The 17696-nt window shown below is 39.9% G+C and overlaps 2 protein-coding genes across 2 annotated transcripts; one reads left to right on the forward strand and one right to left on the reverse strand.

Moving 5' to 3' along the window:
- Positions 1 to 780: 780 nt before the first annotated feature.
- dffa (DNA fragmentation factor, alpha polypeptide) lies at positions 781 to 8527 on the forward strand. Its single transcript, XM_085444449.1, has 6 exons — positions 781 to 981; positions 2233 to 2391; positions 2499 to 2653; positions 2757 to 2961; positions 6069 to 6196; positions 6719 to 8527. Exons 1-6 carry the CDS (start codon positions 891 to 893, stop codon positions 6941 to 6943), a joined length of 963 nt encoding a protein of 320 aa, XP_085300575.1. The 5' UTR covers positions 781 to 890; the 3' UTR covers positions 6944 to 8527.
- Positions 8528 to 9856: 1329 nt separating this feature from the next.
- masp2 (MBL associated serine protease 2) lies at positions 9857 to 13520 on the reverse strand. Its single transcript, XM_085444536.1, has 6 exons — positions 13456 to 13520; positions 13163 to 13385; positions 12893 to 13070; positions 11775 to 11906; positions 10398 to 10594; positions 9857 to 10165 (listed from the first exon to the last, which is right to left on the reverse strand). Exons 1-6 carry the CDS (start codon positions 13461 to 13463, stop codon positions 9986 to 9988), a joined length of 918 nt encoding a protein of 305 aa, XP_085300662.1. The 5' UTR covers positions 13464 to 13520; the 3' UTR covers positions 9857 to 9985.
- Between the last annotated feature and the right edge of the window lie 4176 nt (positions 13521 to 17696).

Consider the following 17696-nt stretch of genomic DNA (forward strand, 5'->3'; position numbering starts at 1 on the left):
TCAATCGTAATGAAAATTTTAACATCTTCATCTTCATCAACATTTTGCTACCTTCAGCTCAGCCTCCTTTGTGTGTGTGTGTGTGTGTGTGTGTGTGTGTGTGTGTGTGTGTGTGTGTGTGTCAGTGCCACAGTCTCCAAACCATACAGGTCTCAGTACCATCTTATAAACCATTACTTTCACCACTGTTGCTATCCATCTGTCACAAATCACCCCTGATAATCATCTCCACCCGCTCCACTCAGCCTGTACTGTCTGCTTTGGATGGCTGAACCTAGGTATTTAAACTATTTAAACCCACCCACTTTTCAGTATCTGTACTCCTGGTTTCACTGTTACACAAATACGCATTCTTTGATTCTACTGACTTTCATTCCCCTTCTCTCCAGACCATACCTCCACCTCTCCAGGCTCTCTTCCACCTACTCCCTAGCTATTTATTCTCACCACGCAATTAACCAACCAAATGTCTTTAAGAAAGAAAAACAAAAAAAAAAGAACTGAACTCCACTGTCAGGCCAGACTTTCTTTGGTCGCCATCTAGCGGTCATTTGCGGTAGTCCACCTTTGAGCTTTTTAACAGGAGCTACTCGGAAGGACATGTTATTATTCTCATATTTCTTATGTCTAGAGCTTGAAAATAGTTAATAAAAGATGTTTTTAAAATACACTCAAATTACCGCTATAGAGGTTATAGCGTTATATTCAAACTGTAAACACAAAGGCAGTTCTTTCTATGTATGTGCTAAACTACATATCCCAGATGCCATAGCGGCACGGCGGCAGTTCCGTATTCGGGGATAGTGGTAGCAGTTGATAGCTGCTGACGATAACTGTCAGTATTAAGGTATAAGAAAGCACAAAATCTGCTTCTCTAAACGCAGACTACAATGACGGATAAACCGTGTAAGGTGTGCAATTTCACACGACAACAAACGCATGGGCTAGTAGCTCTTTCCATAGATGAGCTTAAGAAAAAAGGTAAGTTGTCATGACTTTACATTCCTGAACTTTATCATGCTAGAGTTTCTTTTTAATAAAAGCGATGTATTCATTAATGTTGAACGGGTGTGTGACAGTTACGTGAAGTACCGTCTCACGCAGTCAAACGTTGTGGGTGCAGTATTTAAATGTTTAGTTTGCACTGGTGCTGAGCGCTAAAAGCGGGGTCTCATATTGCGAAAGTGAAAGAACTTCATATGTTCAGTGATTTGTGAGAGTGTTGGGAGGCACTAACATTACAACTGAGGTGATTATTGCTATTGCTGTCGACAAGCTTACTTATCTAGTCGTGTGTGGCAGCAGAAGCAGCATCACCATTTTTATCCATCGTGTTTAAACTTGCAGAAGCTAAACATGAAAAGTCATTGCTCTTCCTGCTCATTCCTAGAAGGCTAGTCACCAGGCGTTACCCCCAGACTTTTTTTTTCTCCATTTTTCTCTTTTTAATTAAAAAAAAAGGTTTTTAATAAAAGTGTTTCTACGTCTTTGATTGTTATGTGTCAGCAGAGTTTGGAGGAGGTCAGGCTGGGTCCTTGATTTTGAAGCCACCTACATGAAGATACTAGAAGTGTATTTCTGATTCTGATAAAGTCTCCTGTAACTGCCAGTGACAAAACTAGGATGCTATCTGAAAACCCCCCTCTTGGTTTTAAAGCTAGCTTAAAGTTATAAATTGCCTTTATTCCTATTCAATATACATAAATAAATACTTGTATATGAAATATTGAGCTGGGGCACTATTAAACTAGAGGTGCTGATTTATAGCTGTACAATTTTAAAAGCGAGTGGAAGTAAGACATGTTTTGTATTGCAAATAGGAGCAGCTTTGATGAAAGGGCTGGTGACTCTTTAAATGGACTGACTTGTTTGACATGTGGAAGTATGCTGAATCACCTGATGAACAGGTGGTGTCTGAGGTATTACTGCTTTGAATATTTGGCTTATGGGATACACTAATACTGATTGTTTTCCTCTGAAATATGGGCGGCACTGTCGCCTCACAGAGAGAAGGATCTGTGTTGGATTTGCTGGTTCCCCCCCACAGTCCACAGACACGCATGTGAGGTTAATTTGTTATGCTAAACTGGACTTGCGGCCACCTCTTTCCACAACAGTCAGCTGGGATATTGAATCGGCTGGATGGATACAACCATATGGCTAAACACTTTGAAGTATAAAAATAATCTGGGACACTCTATAATATTTGTAGTTTCTCTGTTCTTTTAACAGGTCGACAGTGTCTTGGGTTCAACTCCAGTGACTCAGTCACAGTGGTCCTAGAGAATGATGGGACAGTAGTAGAAGATCAGGCTTACTTTTTGTGTTTACCCTCAAACACAAAATTCATGCTATTGAATGACAAAGAGAGGTGGTCTCCACCTTGCAGGAGTAAGCAGGTTTACTTTTATCTGACATTTTTCTGCATCCTTTTTATCATCAATCATTAATATCCCGGGAATGCACCACCTTGTGTTGATTTGATATTTACTTTTTAGTTGATGGTGGCACAGCTTGGATGGCTAGGGATTCTGTGATGCTGGAGACTGATACTGTGGACAGCTCCAGTACTGTAGCACCTTGGTATGAACTGGCTCAGCAGCTGAAGCAGGACCTGACTACCATTATTCTCATGTCTGAGGCGGACCTACAGGTACCAACATTATATGTCAAGTATAAGAAAGCGATAAGTGTGTTAATCAATCTAAAAATAGGAGCCGCAAATTGTATTTTATTGTTTTGCTTTGCTTTTTCAGACCTTAGTGGATGCCCCATGCCCTGAACTAGCCTCTGCTTTGGGCTTCCAAGAGAAAAAGGCCCAAGAGCTCCAGGAGACGCTGCAGAGGGTTTTGGATCGAAGAGAGCAGGAGCGGCAATCCAAGGAATTGCTCCAGCTTTACCTGAAAACTGTGGAGCTGGAGAACAGACAACAGGAAGAAACAAGTCCGCCTTCTCAGGGAGGTACGGCTGTGTCATTTTGAGGTGGTTGCCATGTTTACCGTGTGGAAATAGTTTGTTGAGATAAAGATATGAAAATCAGATTTCCTGATTATTGTAGTGTGACACGGATACACAATATAAACTCTGTAACAAGTTAAGTCTTGCATAGAAAGCTGTTTCTGTGTCATTATTCAAACTGGGATACAGAAACTCCGTGAACTGCAGTACTGTGCAAAAGTCTGGAGCCACCTTTTATTTCTTTATATTTTGCTTCCAATGAGCCTGACTTTTTTATAATTCTTCTAGGTTGCCTTGAGCAACAGCTTTTCCAACGCTGAAGCCTTGAGCTTCAGCTTTTCTGAAGCTTTTTTGACATTTTTCTTTGTGCATTGGCTGCTTTTGTTTTTACTCATTTTCAGTCCTTGTACCTGACCTTTTTTAGGGAAGGTTTTCCTCTGAGAGGTTTGTTAAGCCACTTAAAGCTGACCTATGAGACAAGCTTTAAAAGGTGCCTAACTCGAGGGATGAACCAGCGTTTTGTCTACACATAACAGACACCATAGCAAAGTACCAATGTTAAATTGAATCTTTGGGCGCTTTGTTACTAGCAGTGTGAGGCAAAAACACATCATTTGTTTCAATTTTTTTAGTTGAATCAATGAAAATGCCAAAGGTAAAAATGTGCCAACATGGTGACTGCCAAAAACTTGCCAAAGCTTTGGCTTTTCTTAGCATGGTGTGCAGTATGTCCTTAAAACATTTGAGTAAACTGGACAGTTGGCGGACAAAAAAAGTGGCAAAGTATCTACAGCAGATGAACAGTCTATGTAAGTCATGTCATGAAGAAATAGAAGAACAAATCAGAGAGCTGACACAGGGTGTAAGAGATGCTTCTGTGGTGCATCAGTTGTTCCATCTACTGTTCACAGAAGCCTCATCAGACATGGTCTCAGTGGAAGGGTGGCAGTCAAGAAGCCATTCTTATGGAAGGGAAAGGGGAGAAATGGGTGAGATATTCCAAATTATTCAAGAACTGGACTGAAAATCAACAGGCAGCAGATCCTATGGAGTGAATCTGAATTTGAGATTTTTGGTTCATATTGTCATCAGTGTCCACAGAGGGCATCAGGAGAGGGGTCCAAAACCGAGTGTCTATAAAACACACTGGAGGCTCTGTCGTGGTTTGGTGCTGCATTTTAGCCCGTGGTGTTGGGGATCGTGTCAAAAATGATAGAATTATGAACACACAAAAGTTAGTTTTTGATCCACCATGTAATACTGTCTGGAAAGAATCAGAATCAGAGTACTTTAAAAATTATGTGGGTTACAGTTGCTCGAAGACAGTAACAGTAACGGACTAAACTAATTAAATAATACAATATGTTACAAAGTTTACAAACTTAAGAAATAGTACTAACAAATACAAATCATTCAATTACAAATATCAAGAATATTACACAGGTGAAGTATATATGATTGACATTTAACTGTTGTGTGTAACTATTGCAGTGTTTACAGTGTATTAGGCGGAGGAGTTGAGGGAGATGGGAGATGGCCATGGGCAGGAATGATTTCCTGTGTCGTTCAGTGGTGCTTTTTGGTAATCTCAGTTTCTCACTGAACATGCTTCTGTGGCTAGTCAGGGAGTGGGTGGGAATTATTATCCAGCATTGTCCTTATCTTAGACAACATCCTCCTCTCAGACACCACCCTAAGGGAGTCCAGCTCCATCCCCACAACATTAATGGCCTTGCGGATCACTTTATTGAGTCTGTTAGCATCTGTGACCCTCAACCTGCTGCCCCAATAGCAATAGCATAGAGGATGGCACTGGCCATAACAGACTCATAGAAAATCCTGACCATTATCCAACAGATGTTGAAAGACCTCAGCCGCCTCAGAAAATAGAGATGACTCTGGCCCTTCCTGTAGAGTGCAACAATGTTTTGTTCAGTTTATTGTCCATGTATACTCGAGGTATTTATAGTCCTCCACAATGTCCACATTGACCCCCTGGATTGAAACAGGGGACAAGGTTTTCCTGGTCCTCTTAAAGTCCACAATCAATCCTTGATCTGATTGTATTCATTTTTCAGCATGACAGTGATCCCTGCCTAACAGAGCTCAGGTTGTGTTGAAGAGCAAAGGTGGTCAAAGTCAATTCTTCATATTTCACTATGAACATGGAAAAAGGAACAGCAATTTATTGAAATGTGCAAGCATAAACAGAAATGCAGTGTTTTTGAGACAGGCTGTGGTAACAAAGTGTCCAAAGATACAATTTAAAATTGATGCTCATCTAAGATGTCTGTTATGTGTAGACACAACACGTGTAACTCAAGATTCATCCCTTGAGTGAGGTACCTTTTTATGACTGAATGATTCATAGGTCAGTGTTATGTGGCTTAACAAACAAAAAACCATTAATTTGAAAAGGGTGCTTATACAGTTCCCTCTGCGTAACAAACATGTAATCAATAGATGTGATCAATATGCATGAATACACCCAGCAAAATAATCAATATAGTCCCGTGACTATGAAGCCCTCAAGATAGGTAATGGCCCCAGATGTAGTTCTTTAGATGAGAGTCGGGGACATCACTGACATAACTTTAGCCAGCGAGGAGGGGTGGTCAAATCAGAAAATTTGAGAAAACAATAAATGTGAAAATCATACATAAACTTTCTCTATATTTAAGAACAAGAGACATAAATGGACTGGTTCTTATGTAGCACTTTTGTACTCAACCTAAGCACTCAAAGCGCTTTATACAACATGCCTCATTCACCCATTCATACAAGCAGCTTTTTTATTTCGATGCCTGTTTCAATCGAACATTAACACACAGTTTATTTATTTTGCTGCCCTTCTATCTTAAAATATGTATTTTTATTTCTAAGTGAAGGAGGTTCAAACAACTGCAGATGTTATTAGTTAACATGTATTATTTTTCTTTCTGAATTTGTTATCGGTTCATTCTCTTAATTTCTCATGAGGGAAGAGCTGCACTTCTATCTTTTGGTCACTAGGTGGACCTGTTGTTGTTGTTTAATAACCCCACCTGAAATAATCATTTACTATGTTTAAAATGTTTTGAAATGTATCGAAACCTGTTTCAATATCTCAGGTGCCGGGGATGTGGATGTGCCAGATGGAATGGAGGTGGATTCTGCTTCTGGATTTATGTCCAGGACTTTGATGGTCCTGAAAGGCAAAACATCGCCAGAGACCAGGCTTTCCACTGAGGATCTGCAGGTAGCCTATTCACACAACTCTGATTAAGTCTGCCTCAAAGCATCAGCAAATAAAAACACCCCAAATGTGTACTTTTACATCTGTTGTATTGTAAATGTCGCAGAGAATCCACTCTTTCTGAGAACTACCAAGAAGTTCAAACTGCAAATTTAGACAGGCACCAGCAAATGAGGTGCATTTACATATCGCAGCAATGTGGGGCAACTCCCTTCAATGATCCTACGTCATCATATTCCCACGTCACTCCTTCTGCTGTAAGGCTTTTGTCGTAACACACCCCAGTGAGTCTGCTGCAAAATGATCAAAGCAAGCATGTGAAACTGCCCATCCTGACACACTTAAAACACACCCCTGCGTCATCAGTTCTGATATAATCCCATTTACTTTAGGTACAGTGTAAGCACAAGACTTTGTCAGCCATCTCCATTTGCATTCATAAACTTATGTTAGTAGGGCAAGCCAGTGTATCGCCTCATATGTTCCCATATCCACTATATGGAGCTCCCGTCTGTGTGTCTTTAGATGGTAGTGGCCAGAGGGATGGAAGCTATGGAGCAGGTGCTGGGCTGGGACAGAGTGAGGACGTCCACGCTGCTGCAGGCCTGCGAAGCTGAGCTGACCTCACGTCTCCGGCAGATTCAGGCAGTGCAGTCCATCAGGAGCAACACACAGCTGCGCGGCAGCCAGCAGTCCAGCGAGAAGAGGAAGGAGGAGGGCGTCGAAAAGCAAGCCCAAGGCGGCAACTAGGCCGAGACTCTACCTGAGCACAGACTGATAAGAATTCACACTACCAGCCTCGGGGCCAGCAGAGTAGGATTTTTGCCCTGCGTTACTGATAATAACAAAACTGCTGGAATACATGAATCCCAAGTGTTGACACTTTGTAAGATTTCAAAACCACTTGAATGCTTTTGCCTCAAGAGGAAGCTGGATGATTTACACAAGTCATGTTTATCAAAGACATTAACCACTTGGGTCTATTTTTTTTTTTTTAGCTGGTTTCTTATTTTGTGTTTCATGCTGTGAGAATAACTACAGATAAACAAATCTAAACTTAAAGCTATAACTCAGTATTTGGGGAGATTCTCTTACTTCTGGCAACCTCGCTAGTTGACAGAAAAGTTGCTGCGCCTCTAGGCCAAAGTCCAAGGTTCACTGTTGTGTATTTAAATAAAATGGGTCTTCTCATCTAACTCACATTTATTTGCTTTATCACAGTGAGAAAGTTTAAAAAGAAAGAAAGAAAATGTTTTCTTTTCTCCAAAAATGAAGAACTGTTGTTTTAAGGCTGCCTGTTACATTTATAGTCATCATTACACTTTTTTCTTTTTTTAAAATTTTGCCTTCTGCTGCCCCTTAACTATTGCTATGATTGATGGGATGCACCGCATTTGAGATTTTAGATCTTCAGTTTACGCAGGTAAAAAGTTACTTTTAATTAGTTAGAGTAAGCTAAACACATAATTTAGCTTCTGCTGTTTTAAAGTGAAAATCTGGTATCCAGGTCATCCTGATATTGCCTTGTTAATGCATTTTTAAGTCATATTTTTTTTAGCTATTTTTGGAAACTGCATTAAAAGTCAAGGAATTTTTTAATGAGTGTGCTGAAAAATCTTGAAATATTTGTCAAAACTGTGCATCCTAATGCGAAATTTCACTGTGTGATGTTTTATGGAATCTGAAAGAGGAGAAGAAATACCTCATAAATAATGGTAAGTGCAGAAACGGGAATAAATACAAAGGGGGGGCCAAAATTGGCCAGATATGTTTGAATTGGTTACACAGACACGTTCATTGCTTTAATAATAAAAAGTTAGATACATGTTCATTCATATGACCCCTGTGTGTGTGAGACATTGTAGCTTATTATGCACGAGTCTGCTGGCAGTGTGATGTAAGAGGGTGTGGACAGCGTGTGCAGTGTCCATGTGACTCATGGGGATGTATCTTTTCTCATGCCTGTCATCTGTGTCCTGAACAATGAGCACAAATGAAGGATCTGAATTTACAGAAAGACCTCTTCTTTTTCGTGTTGTGGGGAAATTACAATGTCACTGCCAGCTTGTACTTTCATATTAGATGCCCTTTAAGTGCAGCATTTGTAAGCAGCTTATAATTACTCGGTATTGTGTCCATGTATGCCCAAAAAAATAAAAAGTTGTGCCTCAGCTCATCAGCAAGAAAAACTGCAGGTTGTAGGAGGCTGTTTCATATTAATTTTCCACAAGTAGCTAAAGGAAATTGTATATGGTGGTGCATGTTTATACATGTTACATGGTGGAGGAGGGATTTATATTTTATTTTTTTCATTAAATGTGCCTTCAGACTTTCCATAGTGCTGTTGTCCCACATTATTGTGACAGATATTGAAAGCATTTAGAATCCAATACAATCCAAATGGGAAAAAAAGAGGAAAAAGTTCAGTACTTTTGAGATTTCCTCAAAGGCTTTGCACTGTAAAGTGACACAGCAGTAGCATTTGGCCTTAAAACCAAGGGATCTCCTTAGTGATATTGAATTTGAAGACTCTAAACACCTATTAGTGAAGGTGAAGGAGTATGCGTGGTCAGGAACATTATTACCAATGACAAAAAAGCAGCAGTCTCTGATATTGAGACTTTATATTTCTCTCTATAGCAACTTAACTGAGTTCGTGCACTAGTGTATTAGTGATGGGCATATTAGCTATAAGCCTGACAGCCTACTGGCAGCGTGCTGCGGCTGGATATTTTTCAACAGCTGGTTAATGGGTTTCATGGTGTGCGTAATTCCTGTGGAATTAGCTCCAACTAGGCTGGACAGTTAGGAGTGAGCGCGCGAGAGCACAGGAGCGGTCAATTGCTCCGTCATGTCTTACACCTTCCATGCGCATTAGATTATGACTTAACGGCGCTCAGGTAAGAACTGCAGGTTTGCTCGGTAAGCACACAGGAGCCCCGAGGGCTGTCTGGTATTTCATGCTGTAAACAAGCCTTAATCCCGCGTGGGCTGACAGTTTACAGCGCACATGTCCACACAGGACCTCGTATTTCTGTTGGGTTGAAAATGACGAGGTGATCTGTGGGTCAGTAGCTACACATCATGCTCGGGGTTGTTGCCTACAAACTACAAAATATGTGCCTGGGAAAAACAGCTCAATCAAAGCTAACAAACTGTGGTTTAAGAAAGTCACACGTTCACTGAAAAATTGCGCTGACCTAATTCTGCGGGAGAAGGAGGAAGGAAATCAAAACACTGGAGCAGAAGAAACAATAAAAATAAATCAGCACAAGTATTTTTCTGTCACTCACTGACACCTTCAGACATGCACTTTTGAACCATCTGAGGGGCACGCGGCTGGAGGAAATGTTGTGTGGATAAGTCATTTCTTTGTACTAAATAACCCTATAATGATTGTTTTGATAGAGGAGCGTAGCCGGGATTGTTTAAGAACAAGCTGCATAATGTATGAAGGTTAAATGACTAGCATACGGCGCTTATTGGACCAGACTTACTGACATCTAGACCCTCTTAAATGATTTTCTTATTTCTTCAATTCCTTGGCTAGATTAGAGGATGACTGAAATCACCCACAGCAATTTGAGGAAACCCAAGTTAATGAAAATGCTCGTCTGACTGCACACTGTTAGGTTAAAAGTTGGACACAGTATTTATTGTAATGAGCAAAGAGGATCTAAATAATACAACAGTTTTATTTTAATCTCTTTTTATTGTCTATGTAACAAAGAATAGCAAGATCTTACACAAAATAAGGACAATTAGAAACAGAGTCCGTGAACTGTAGCGCCATCAGTCTGAAGTCAAAGAAAGGGTCTCTGCCTCGGTACTGGTGTACTTGATCTTCCATCCCTTGTTTTTTCCACTAGAGTCGGACCTGAACTCAACGTGCACGTCATAACTTCCCGTGTGAATCCGATCTGGTGGCGTTGGGCCACAGAAGGGCCCATACTCTTTTCCAGCTGTTGAAATCTTTCATGTCGGGACATTAGATAGAATTAAAAATAAATAAATAAATAAATAAGCAAGCATGATTGAGTCCTAACTGATGTCTGGCTAAATATGCATGAAACCGCAATAGCTATACAGTATATCACCCAAGCAGGACAAGTCAGTGGCAAAACCACCTCCACGAGCATGAGGAGGAATACATTGCTCATTCATTAGCTTGTGTGTGTTCAGACTTTGGAGTCGCACAACTGACCTTCAACATATCATACGGACAGGGGGCTTCTGGATGTCCTTCTATGTCAAAGGGTTCCAGGAAGTTCAGGATTATTCTGGAGCCCTCTGGCAGACGGATGGTGTGGTTGCACCGGCTCATAGGTGGGTAGGGGTTCGGATAACCCGGACTACTCAGAACCCCCGAAGGAGACGTCAGCACCTGGCTCTGGCACGGCACTGCGAAGGAGACTCGTGCACTAAAAGTGATCATTTTGAGGCACTGATTTAACCATTTTGTAAAGCTGTACCGACAGCTGCTGGGTTCTGAAGTGCTGGCTTTAAAGAGTTTTTGATTAGAACAAAATAATTGTTTCACATCAATTGAAACATTTCCTGCCATCATAAATGATGAGATTCATTTAGGTTTTGCCTTTTTGTCCCAGCAAATGTGCAGATGTTGCCTCAGACAAAAACAAATGAGGATTGCAAAGAGGCAGAGTTGCTGTAATTCATATAATTAGTACAATCTGTAGGCAGATAATCATTTTTGCCTATTCATCGCATGATTTGTTTTGTCACCCTTTTTCCTCTGGCAAAGAATAATAATTTAAGGCACATCAGCTCGTAATTGTGATTAATTACCTTGTGTCAGTACATTATTAGTGCTGCACACAGGTATCAATTTTTAATGCCATTTTGAAGTCGCTTTTCCCTCAGGAATAGACAGTAATTAACCTCGCCTTACACCAGCTGGCAGAGATCAACTACTTTGTGCATCAGTATGCTTTTTCAGTCTGAAATAAGTGAGCACAGGCCAGCTATGACAAAATGAAATCCAGTACGGAGCACCGGCAAGTGTGTGCCCTGTGTGAAATATCACCAAATTGGTTTTTTTTTGGGGGGGGGACATGTTTTTTTTCCTGCCGTAGTAGGGAATAATGAGAGCATTTTGAATGACAAATGAGAACAATTAGACTTAAATACAAGTTTACAACACAGCAGTCTGATCCCATTTCTATGCTCGTCTTCAAAAGTCTGATAAGGAACTATTCGTATTTTAATGGCCTTAAAAAAACCCAAAGACACTCTGGGGTGTGCTGCTGTGCCAACTGAAAGATTAGGCCATTTCATGTGTTTACATCGTCAGTGAATGCAGGCAAATTGAATGCGTTGTTGCTAATGTCTCAAAGAGGTCAGACGCCTGCTTTTCTTCACTGTAAATAGTGTTTGCTGTTTCAGATTTGAGAAGATCTGAGCAGTAGCGTGTTTAGCTCCAGAAATGCCCTAATTACAAATCAATATAGTCAGACAATGTATACCAAGTTCTTAACGTTGCACCCTGCTAAATAGCTTTTGACCCACAGTGATTGAGCTCAGATAAACATGCCTCTTGAGCCTCGCTCTGTATCGTTCTTACCTGTGCAGGATCTTCTGTTGTCATGGAGAAGGTATCCTTGTCTGCACGTGCAGTAATAGCCACCGATGTAATTGTGGCAAAAATGATCACACACTCTCTCCCCTTCTACCTTGGACAGGCACTCATTGATGTCTGTGACAGAGTAAATCAATAAATATGCATCCCCTCCCCCATCCATGAACACACCTGAGATTGCGTATAAATCTGCTAAAACCTTTAGCCTACCAAGCAATCTGATGATTATTTCCTTGATTTACATCGCGCTGAAGTGCATATGCCATCATGGCCTTCAAAACTTGTTAGAGATAGAAATAAAAGACACTTTTCTAACTCAGGTGCATTTACTGCAGTGGTTCTCCAACTGTGGAGTCCCATTGGTGGAGTATAGAGCCAAAACATGTGGAGTGGAGTGTGGAAGCCAAGAGAAAACTGGACTGAAGCTAAGTTAACACACTCTGATGCTCTTCTGATGGTTCTGATTGTGGATGTCTGATTTTTTTTTTAAAAAGAAGAAGAAGAAGAAGAAGTGGGGATGTGATCAGTGAGGGGTCTTTTTGGCTTCCGGACTGGGGCACAAGGGTAAAAGTTTGAAAACCATTGATTTACTGTTAAAACTTACACAGAAACTAAATGAATCTGGTTCATGCTAAATCTGACTCCCAATTAGCTGAAACTAAACAATGATCACAAAAACAGTTTTTTCATAGGCTCTGCAAAAGTCTCTCGGGTGTGCCACTGCAACCAATTAAAATAACAGTTTAACTGTGGGAAAACACATTTTTTTGTTAACTTCAGAGTCATTTAAATCCCAAGAGAAGATAAAGAGGAGGGCCTGTAATGAAAGCACCATAAATAAATAACAGTTACATTATATATAAAATTAAGAGCCTTCTAAAATAATTTCTTCATGTGGGGCATTATTCCTGCTGTTTTCTAAATATTACATTGTATTTGTAGTTTGCTGTCTGACTTTATTAATGTGAATTAATTAAAAAATTGCTGCATATACCTGTGAAGACTGCATTTCAGTAGAAACCTCACTACTCTTTGTTCTGTGTAATTACAGCTGAGAAAAATGTGTCTCCCTTCTGGCAACAAATGTCACTATTTTGCATCACCTTCTGAGGTGTAAAATGCTTGGAAGCCGGTGAATCGTCCCTCGTTAGAGTAGTCACTCCTAAAGACCACTGACATGAGGTTTCGGGCTGACAGGATGATTGTATTCCTCGGGGTGCTTTCATGGTTCTTCCCTTCCTCTCCGCAGAACCGCAAGGTTTCATTCCCCTCTGCCAAAACCTGGTTTGACAAGGTCAGAGGCCTTTTAGTGAGCAAGCTACTGATGCCAAGTCAGTGCACATAATGGGATGCTGACTTCCTCCTACATGTACCTGGATGTAGTCATATTCACACTGGTCTGAGAGTTCCATGCTGAAGTGGGTAAAGTAGAGTTTGACCCTGTGGCCATCTGGGACAGTGATGTTCCACACTACGTGCTGGTTGTCAGGGTAAGGCTGGGGGAAGTTGGGAGAGGTGAAGCTGCCGTATAACCCTGTCATTTCCACACTCAGCGAGACATGGAGTAGAGAAAAAAGAACAACAACATAGAGGCCACTGGGAAAAATTAGGTGTGATGGCAACAGTTACAAGGATTGCTTTGTAAAAATGAAAAACTAGCACTCACCCGGTCATGTTGGGTTCTCATTCCCCGGACAGTGCCTGTGTAGAAATGGTTTGCTTTCACTAATCTGGGGGTAAATGAACTCAGCTGTCCTGCCTGGTTGACATTTAGGTAAACAAAGTGAGCGAGACACATGATCACTTTGTTTTCATTCTCCACCTTCTTCAGTTTGGAATAAATCAAACGGATGTATGACAGCAGATTCATTTCTATGAGACATTCTATACCATTGGCCACAATATTTTACTACAAAGATTAGAACATGTCCTATGTATTAAAAGTACTGCACTGCAGTGAATAATATCTCTCTAATAGACTCCAGCTTGTCTTTACACATTAAGAATAATTACGGAGTTCCACAGGATTCTGTACTGGGACCAGTTCTATTTACATTATACATGCTTCCCTTAGGCTAGGTTATTAGAAGGAACAGCATACATTTGATACCAAGCTTTATTTCTAAATGAAGCCACATGATACACACCAATTAGTTAAATTGCATGGATGTCTTAAAGACATAATGACCTCTAACTTAAAATAGTTAATGCATTTATTACTTCTAGGCTTGACATTATCAGGCTGTTCTAGGCAAGGCTACTGGGGGCTTCCCTTATTGCAATGAGTGATTCTTCTTTACTTCTCTCTCCTGATTCCCTCTTCTCTTTTCTTTTTCATTCACCCCCAACTACTTGTGACAGATGGCTCCCTCCTTGAGCCTGGTTCTGCCAGAGGTTTCTTCCTTTTAAAGGGGAGTTTTTCATTTCCACTGTTGCCAAGTGCTTGCTCGATATTAAGTGAAGCAACTGTCGTTTTAATTTGAAACTATATACATAAAATTGAATTAACTGAATATATACTGTGCCGAAGTGTTGTATCACTCTCAATCAAATATCCCTTGTACTACACACAAATGTTTAGACAGTGATGCTGACCAGACTTAGACAACTAATTATTTTAGACGCTGCTCTTATAATGGCTAAGCTGCGAGGTTGTTAAATAAAAGCCACAGAAAAATAAATACACTATACCCACAACATTTACCAGGCTGGCCCTTTTGTTTGCACCTAATTACTTCATCAGGGATGAAAACATTCAGTGGTACATCAACAGCAGTTTCCCGGCGGATGAAACCAGATTGCATCAGTTTTTTTCAGCACTTCGCCAAATGCTTTGGGTCAGACTTCATTGTAAAAGCTATTACAATGAGGGAATAGCAGCGTATTCATGCTGTTTTGATGGAATATGTATATTGATGTTATTCAGAAGGGACTGAGGCCTTTCACCCAGCAACAGTTGTACAATAAACTGCTTATAATAACCAAACCCACATTTTCCCTAACATTAAAGCTCTAATGGCTAGTACTCAAAGTGAATTACAATAATTATCCACATGAAACATCAAAGTTAAGTTCCCTTCGCACCTTTTTGATAGTACTCTTTTTCAACCATTACCTTGTTGTTTTCCTAATTGCAAGCCATAATGCTGGGCAACAGTGGAGTGTGTGCTCATGCCAGATGTTCTCCTGCTGGAAATCATCCTGCTGCCACTCAGGCTTTTAGAATCCAGTGTGATGCATCAACAGCAATGACACCCTCTGACTAACTTCATTATGAAAATAAACAATTAGTAGCTATGCTCGCTGATTCATCCTGACCTGGGGTCTTGTTCTTTTTTTGTCTCTGAGAGTACAATTTAATTTAATTATTAATTTCAAGCTTCTGAGCTTTTATTTCCAGTGAACCCACTAGGATATTGGAGGTGAAAATAGAGAAAAATCCTGGGCTATTTTCACTCGGGTTACTCTCCAAGGAGCCGCATCATCTATCATAACACTATAAACAACCTGATAGTGTTCTTATTTCGTCAGCCCCTGTGAATGTTTCACTGTTGGCTTAAAAGTGTTCTACCTAGTTTTAATCTTTGGTATGGCTTCTTAAATAGATACAGCATACATAAATAGATATATGCTGTTGAAGGCAATGCCAAGTGTTTTTAAGTTTTGATCAGCTTTTAGTTTTGTTAGATTATAGAGTATTTTACTTTAAGAGGTCACTGCCCTTTTAAACCAAACCTGCCCTTTACATTTTATATGTTTCACCTGCTCTTTTCATATGAGCATGCTCTATTAGCATTTATTTACATATGATGGGTGCTAACAGCATGAAGCCAAAAACACCAAAAACTTAAATGTGCCACATAAACTGAATAATTTGAGTTCAAAACCCTTTCTGTATTTATACGTTTAACTTATTGTGCTCACCTTACTTCCACTGGTTTAATGGAGTAGTTTAGCCTGATATACAGTTTCAAATATCATTATTTATCTGATACTGGGCCTTAGTGGCCTTCCACTGGCAAATAACACCAGAATGCTAGTGCCTCAATTTTAGTGAATGAAGTTCTGGTATTTTACTACTTGGCATTATTTAGCAGTCTCCAAGCCTTTGCATTGCACCCATATAGTTTATGGATGCAGCTCTATATTGGCGCTCGCTAGCTAATAGCTTTGACCTCCACTCTGTGTTTGTTTTATATATATTTAACAGGGGTGCAAATCAGTGCTAGCATAAGTGTTTTCTCTGAAAAAGATGGTACCTGTGGATTCTGATGGCTGTGAAATTCCAGGATAAATAAATCAGGTAAACTTTGAAATTAATCTGTCTTCTACTGGTAAAATATGTAACAGAGTTGAAATGGTTGCACACACAGTCTGGTCAGAAAAGCTTGGGGAAATACAAAGTCCAAATAGGACTGACCAATGGGCTACCATTAGTGTTAGCACAGGACTAAATGTCTCTTTGTCTCTGTCAGGTCAATCACAGTTTTGTCTTTCCCTTTTCCTGGCTAAATAGATTTCAGTAACGGGGTTACATGTATAGTGGTGTGAATAAGTGTTTGCCCACTTCCTGATTTCCTAATGTTTTGCATATTTGTCACACTTACATGTTTCAGATCATCAAACAGATTTTTATATTAGACAAAGATAACCAGAGTAGATGCAGTTTTAAATGAAGATGTCATAGATTAAGGGAGAAAAGTTATCCAAACCTACCTGGTCCTATGAAAAGTAATTGCCCCTTTTGTTAAATTGTGAATGAAATGAAAACTGTTTAACCACATTTTTTGGAAACCTGAGTTCAGTTTCACTAAACACATTGATTACTGGCATACCTGTTGAACATGTCCCAAACCAAAAGCTGACATTGTCCAAAAATATACAACAATGTGTTACAAAAATAAAGAAAACAAAAAGACAATGTAAATCGCTAAGTCAGTCACTTAATGTGGAAAGGATTTTTTTAAGTTACGCCTTTGCTGAGAGTGAGTCCACATTTTAATTGACACTGCAACAATGGGCACTGAAATGCCATAGCAATAATTAAAAGTTGCAAGACAGCTAATCCCTCATAATGTACTGCTTGTTTGTTTTATTGACGGGACTAACACAGATTTTTTTCGGGAGTCTTGGGCGGTTATCTGCTGCCTTTTCTGAAATATGAAAAATTAACCTCACCATACTATTAACATCCTAAGGGTCCGGCCTTTAGGTGTGAAAAAAGTTTCCTTTTGTTCTGATTGGCAGTGGACTGGAGGCAGTAATTATACATAGATTAAAAAAGGATCATCACATTAAAGGTTAAAGTGTAATTTTCATAACATTTCTATTTGTTTGCTTGGCTCATGCTGGTTGTTGTTGTTGACCCCTGTGGTCAGCAAACTACACATCAATACTCATTTTGTGGTTGAGGGATATTTCTCCCTTCTCTTCTTTGCTTTCTTTGCTGTTATAAATGCTACTGCCAATACATCTGCATTTTATTTACAAATAAAAAAATAATAATGACTAAATAAAAATATTATCAGCCAATAGTGCAGTTTGTTTATTTGCGGTTCTATTTATTATTTATTGTTTTAAAACAAGGATTTATGGTTTGCCCAAAGAGCTTACATGTAGCTTTAATTGTGCAACTCTGATTCCCATCCTTAATGCACTCATTATACAAATATTATAAAGGCTTCAGGATACATATTATTACTGGGGCAAGTACTGTACACGTGCGTCATGAAAAACGCACATCGGCGAGACTCAGGTCAGTGTTGCGTTTGTGCATGTACCGTAGATAATTTACTCACACACAAAGCTGAGCATGCACTCAAAACGTGCAGCGACACAAAGCTGAGGCTGTTTTGATTTCAGCATGATCAAATCTTGACTGGCCATGCGCGCAAGACAGACACCGTC

The sequence above is a fragment of the Copadichromis virginalis genome, linkage group LG20 (assembly GCF_057382275.1).
Source record: "Copadichromis virginalis isolate Kocher_CV1m ecotype Utaka linkage group LG20, C_Virginalis_male_GT1.1, whole genome shotgun sequence".
Lineage (NCBI taxonomy): Eukaryota > Metazoa > Chordata > Actinopteri > Cichliformes > Cichlidae > Copadichromis > Copadichromis virginalis.

Bases quoted from the DNA above. Each gene is read 5' to 3' on its own strand.
- dffa (XM_085444449.1), top strand. From the start codon at position 891: ATGACGGATAAACCGTGTAAGGTGTGCAATTTCACACGACAACAAACG. The intron at 2,392-2,498 runs GTAAGCAGGTTT...TTTACTTTTTAG, and splicing joins GTGGTCTCCACCTTGCAGGA to TTGATGGTGGCACAGCTTGG. The intron at 2,654-2,756 runs GTACCAACATTA...TTGCTTTTTCAG, and splicing joins TGTCTGAGGCGGACCTACAG to ACCTTAGTGGATGCCCCATG.
- masp2 (XM_085444536.1), bottom strand. The intron at 10,595-11,774 runs GTAAGAACGATA...TCTCCTTCGCAG, and splicing joins CAACAGAAGATCCTGCACAG to TGCCGTGCCAGAGCCAGGTG. The intron at 10,166-10,397 runs GTCAGTTGTGCG...CCGACATGAAAG, and splicing joins GTCCGTATGATATGTTGAAG to ATTTCAACAGCTGGAAAAGA.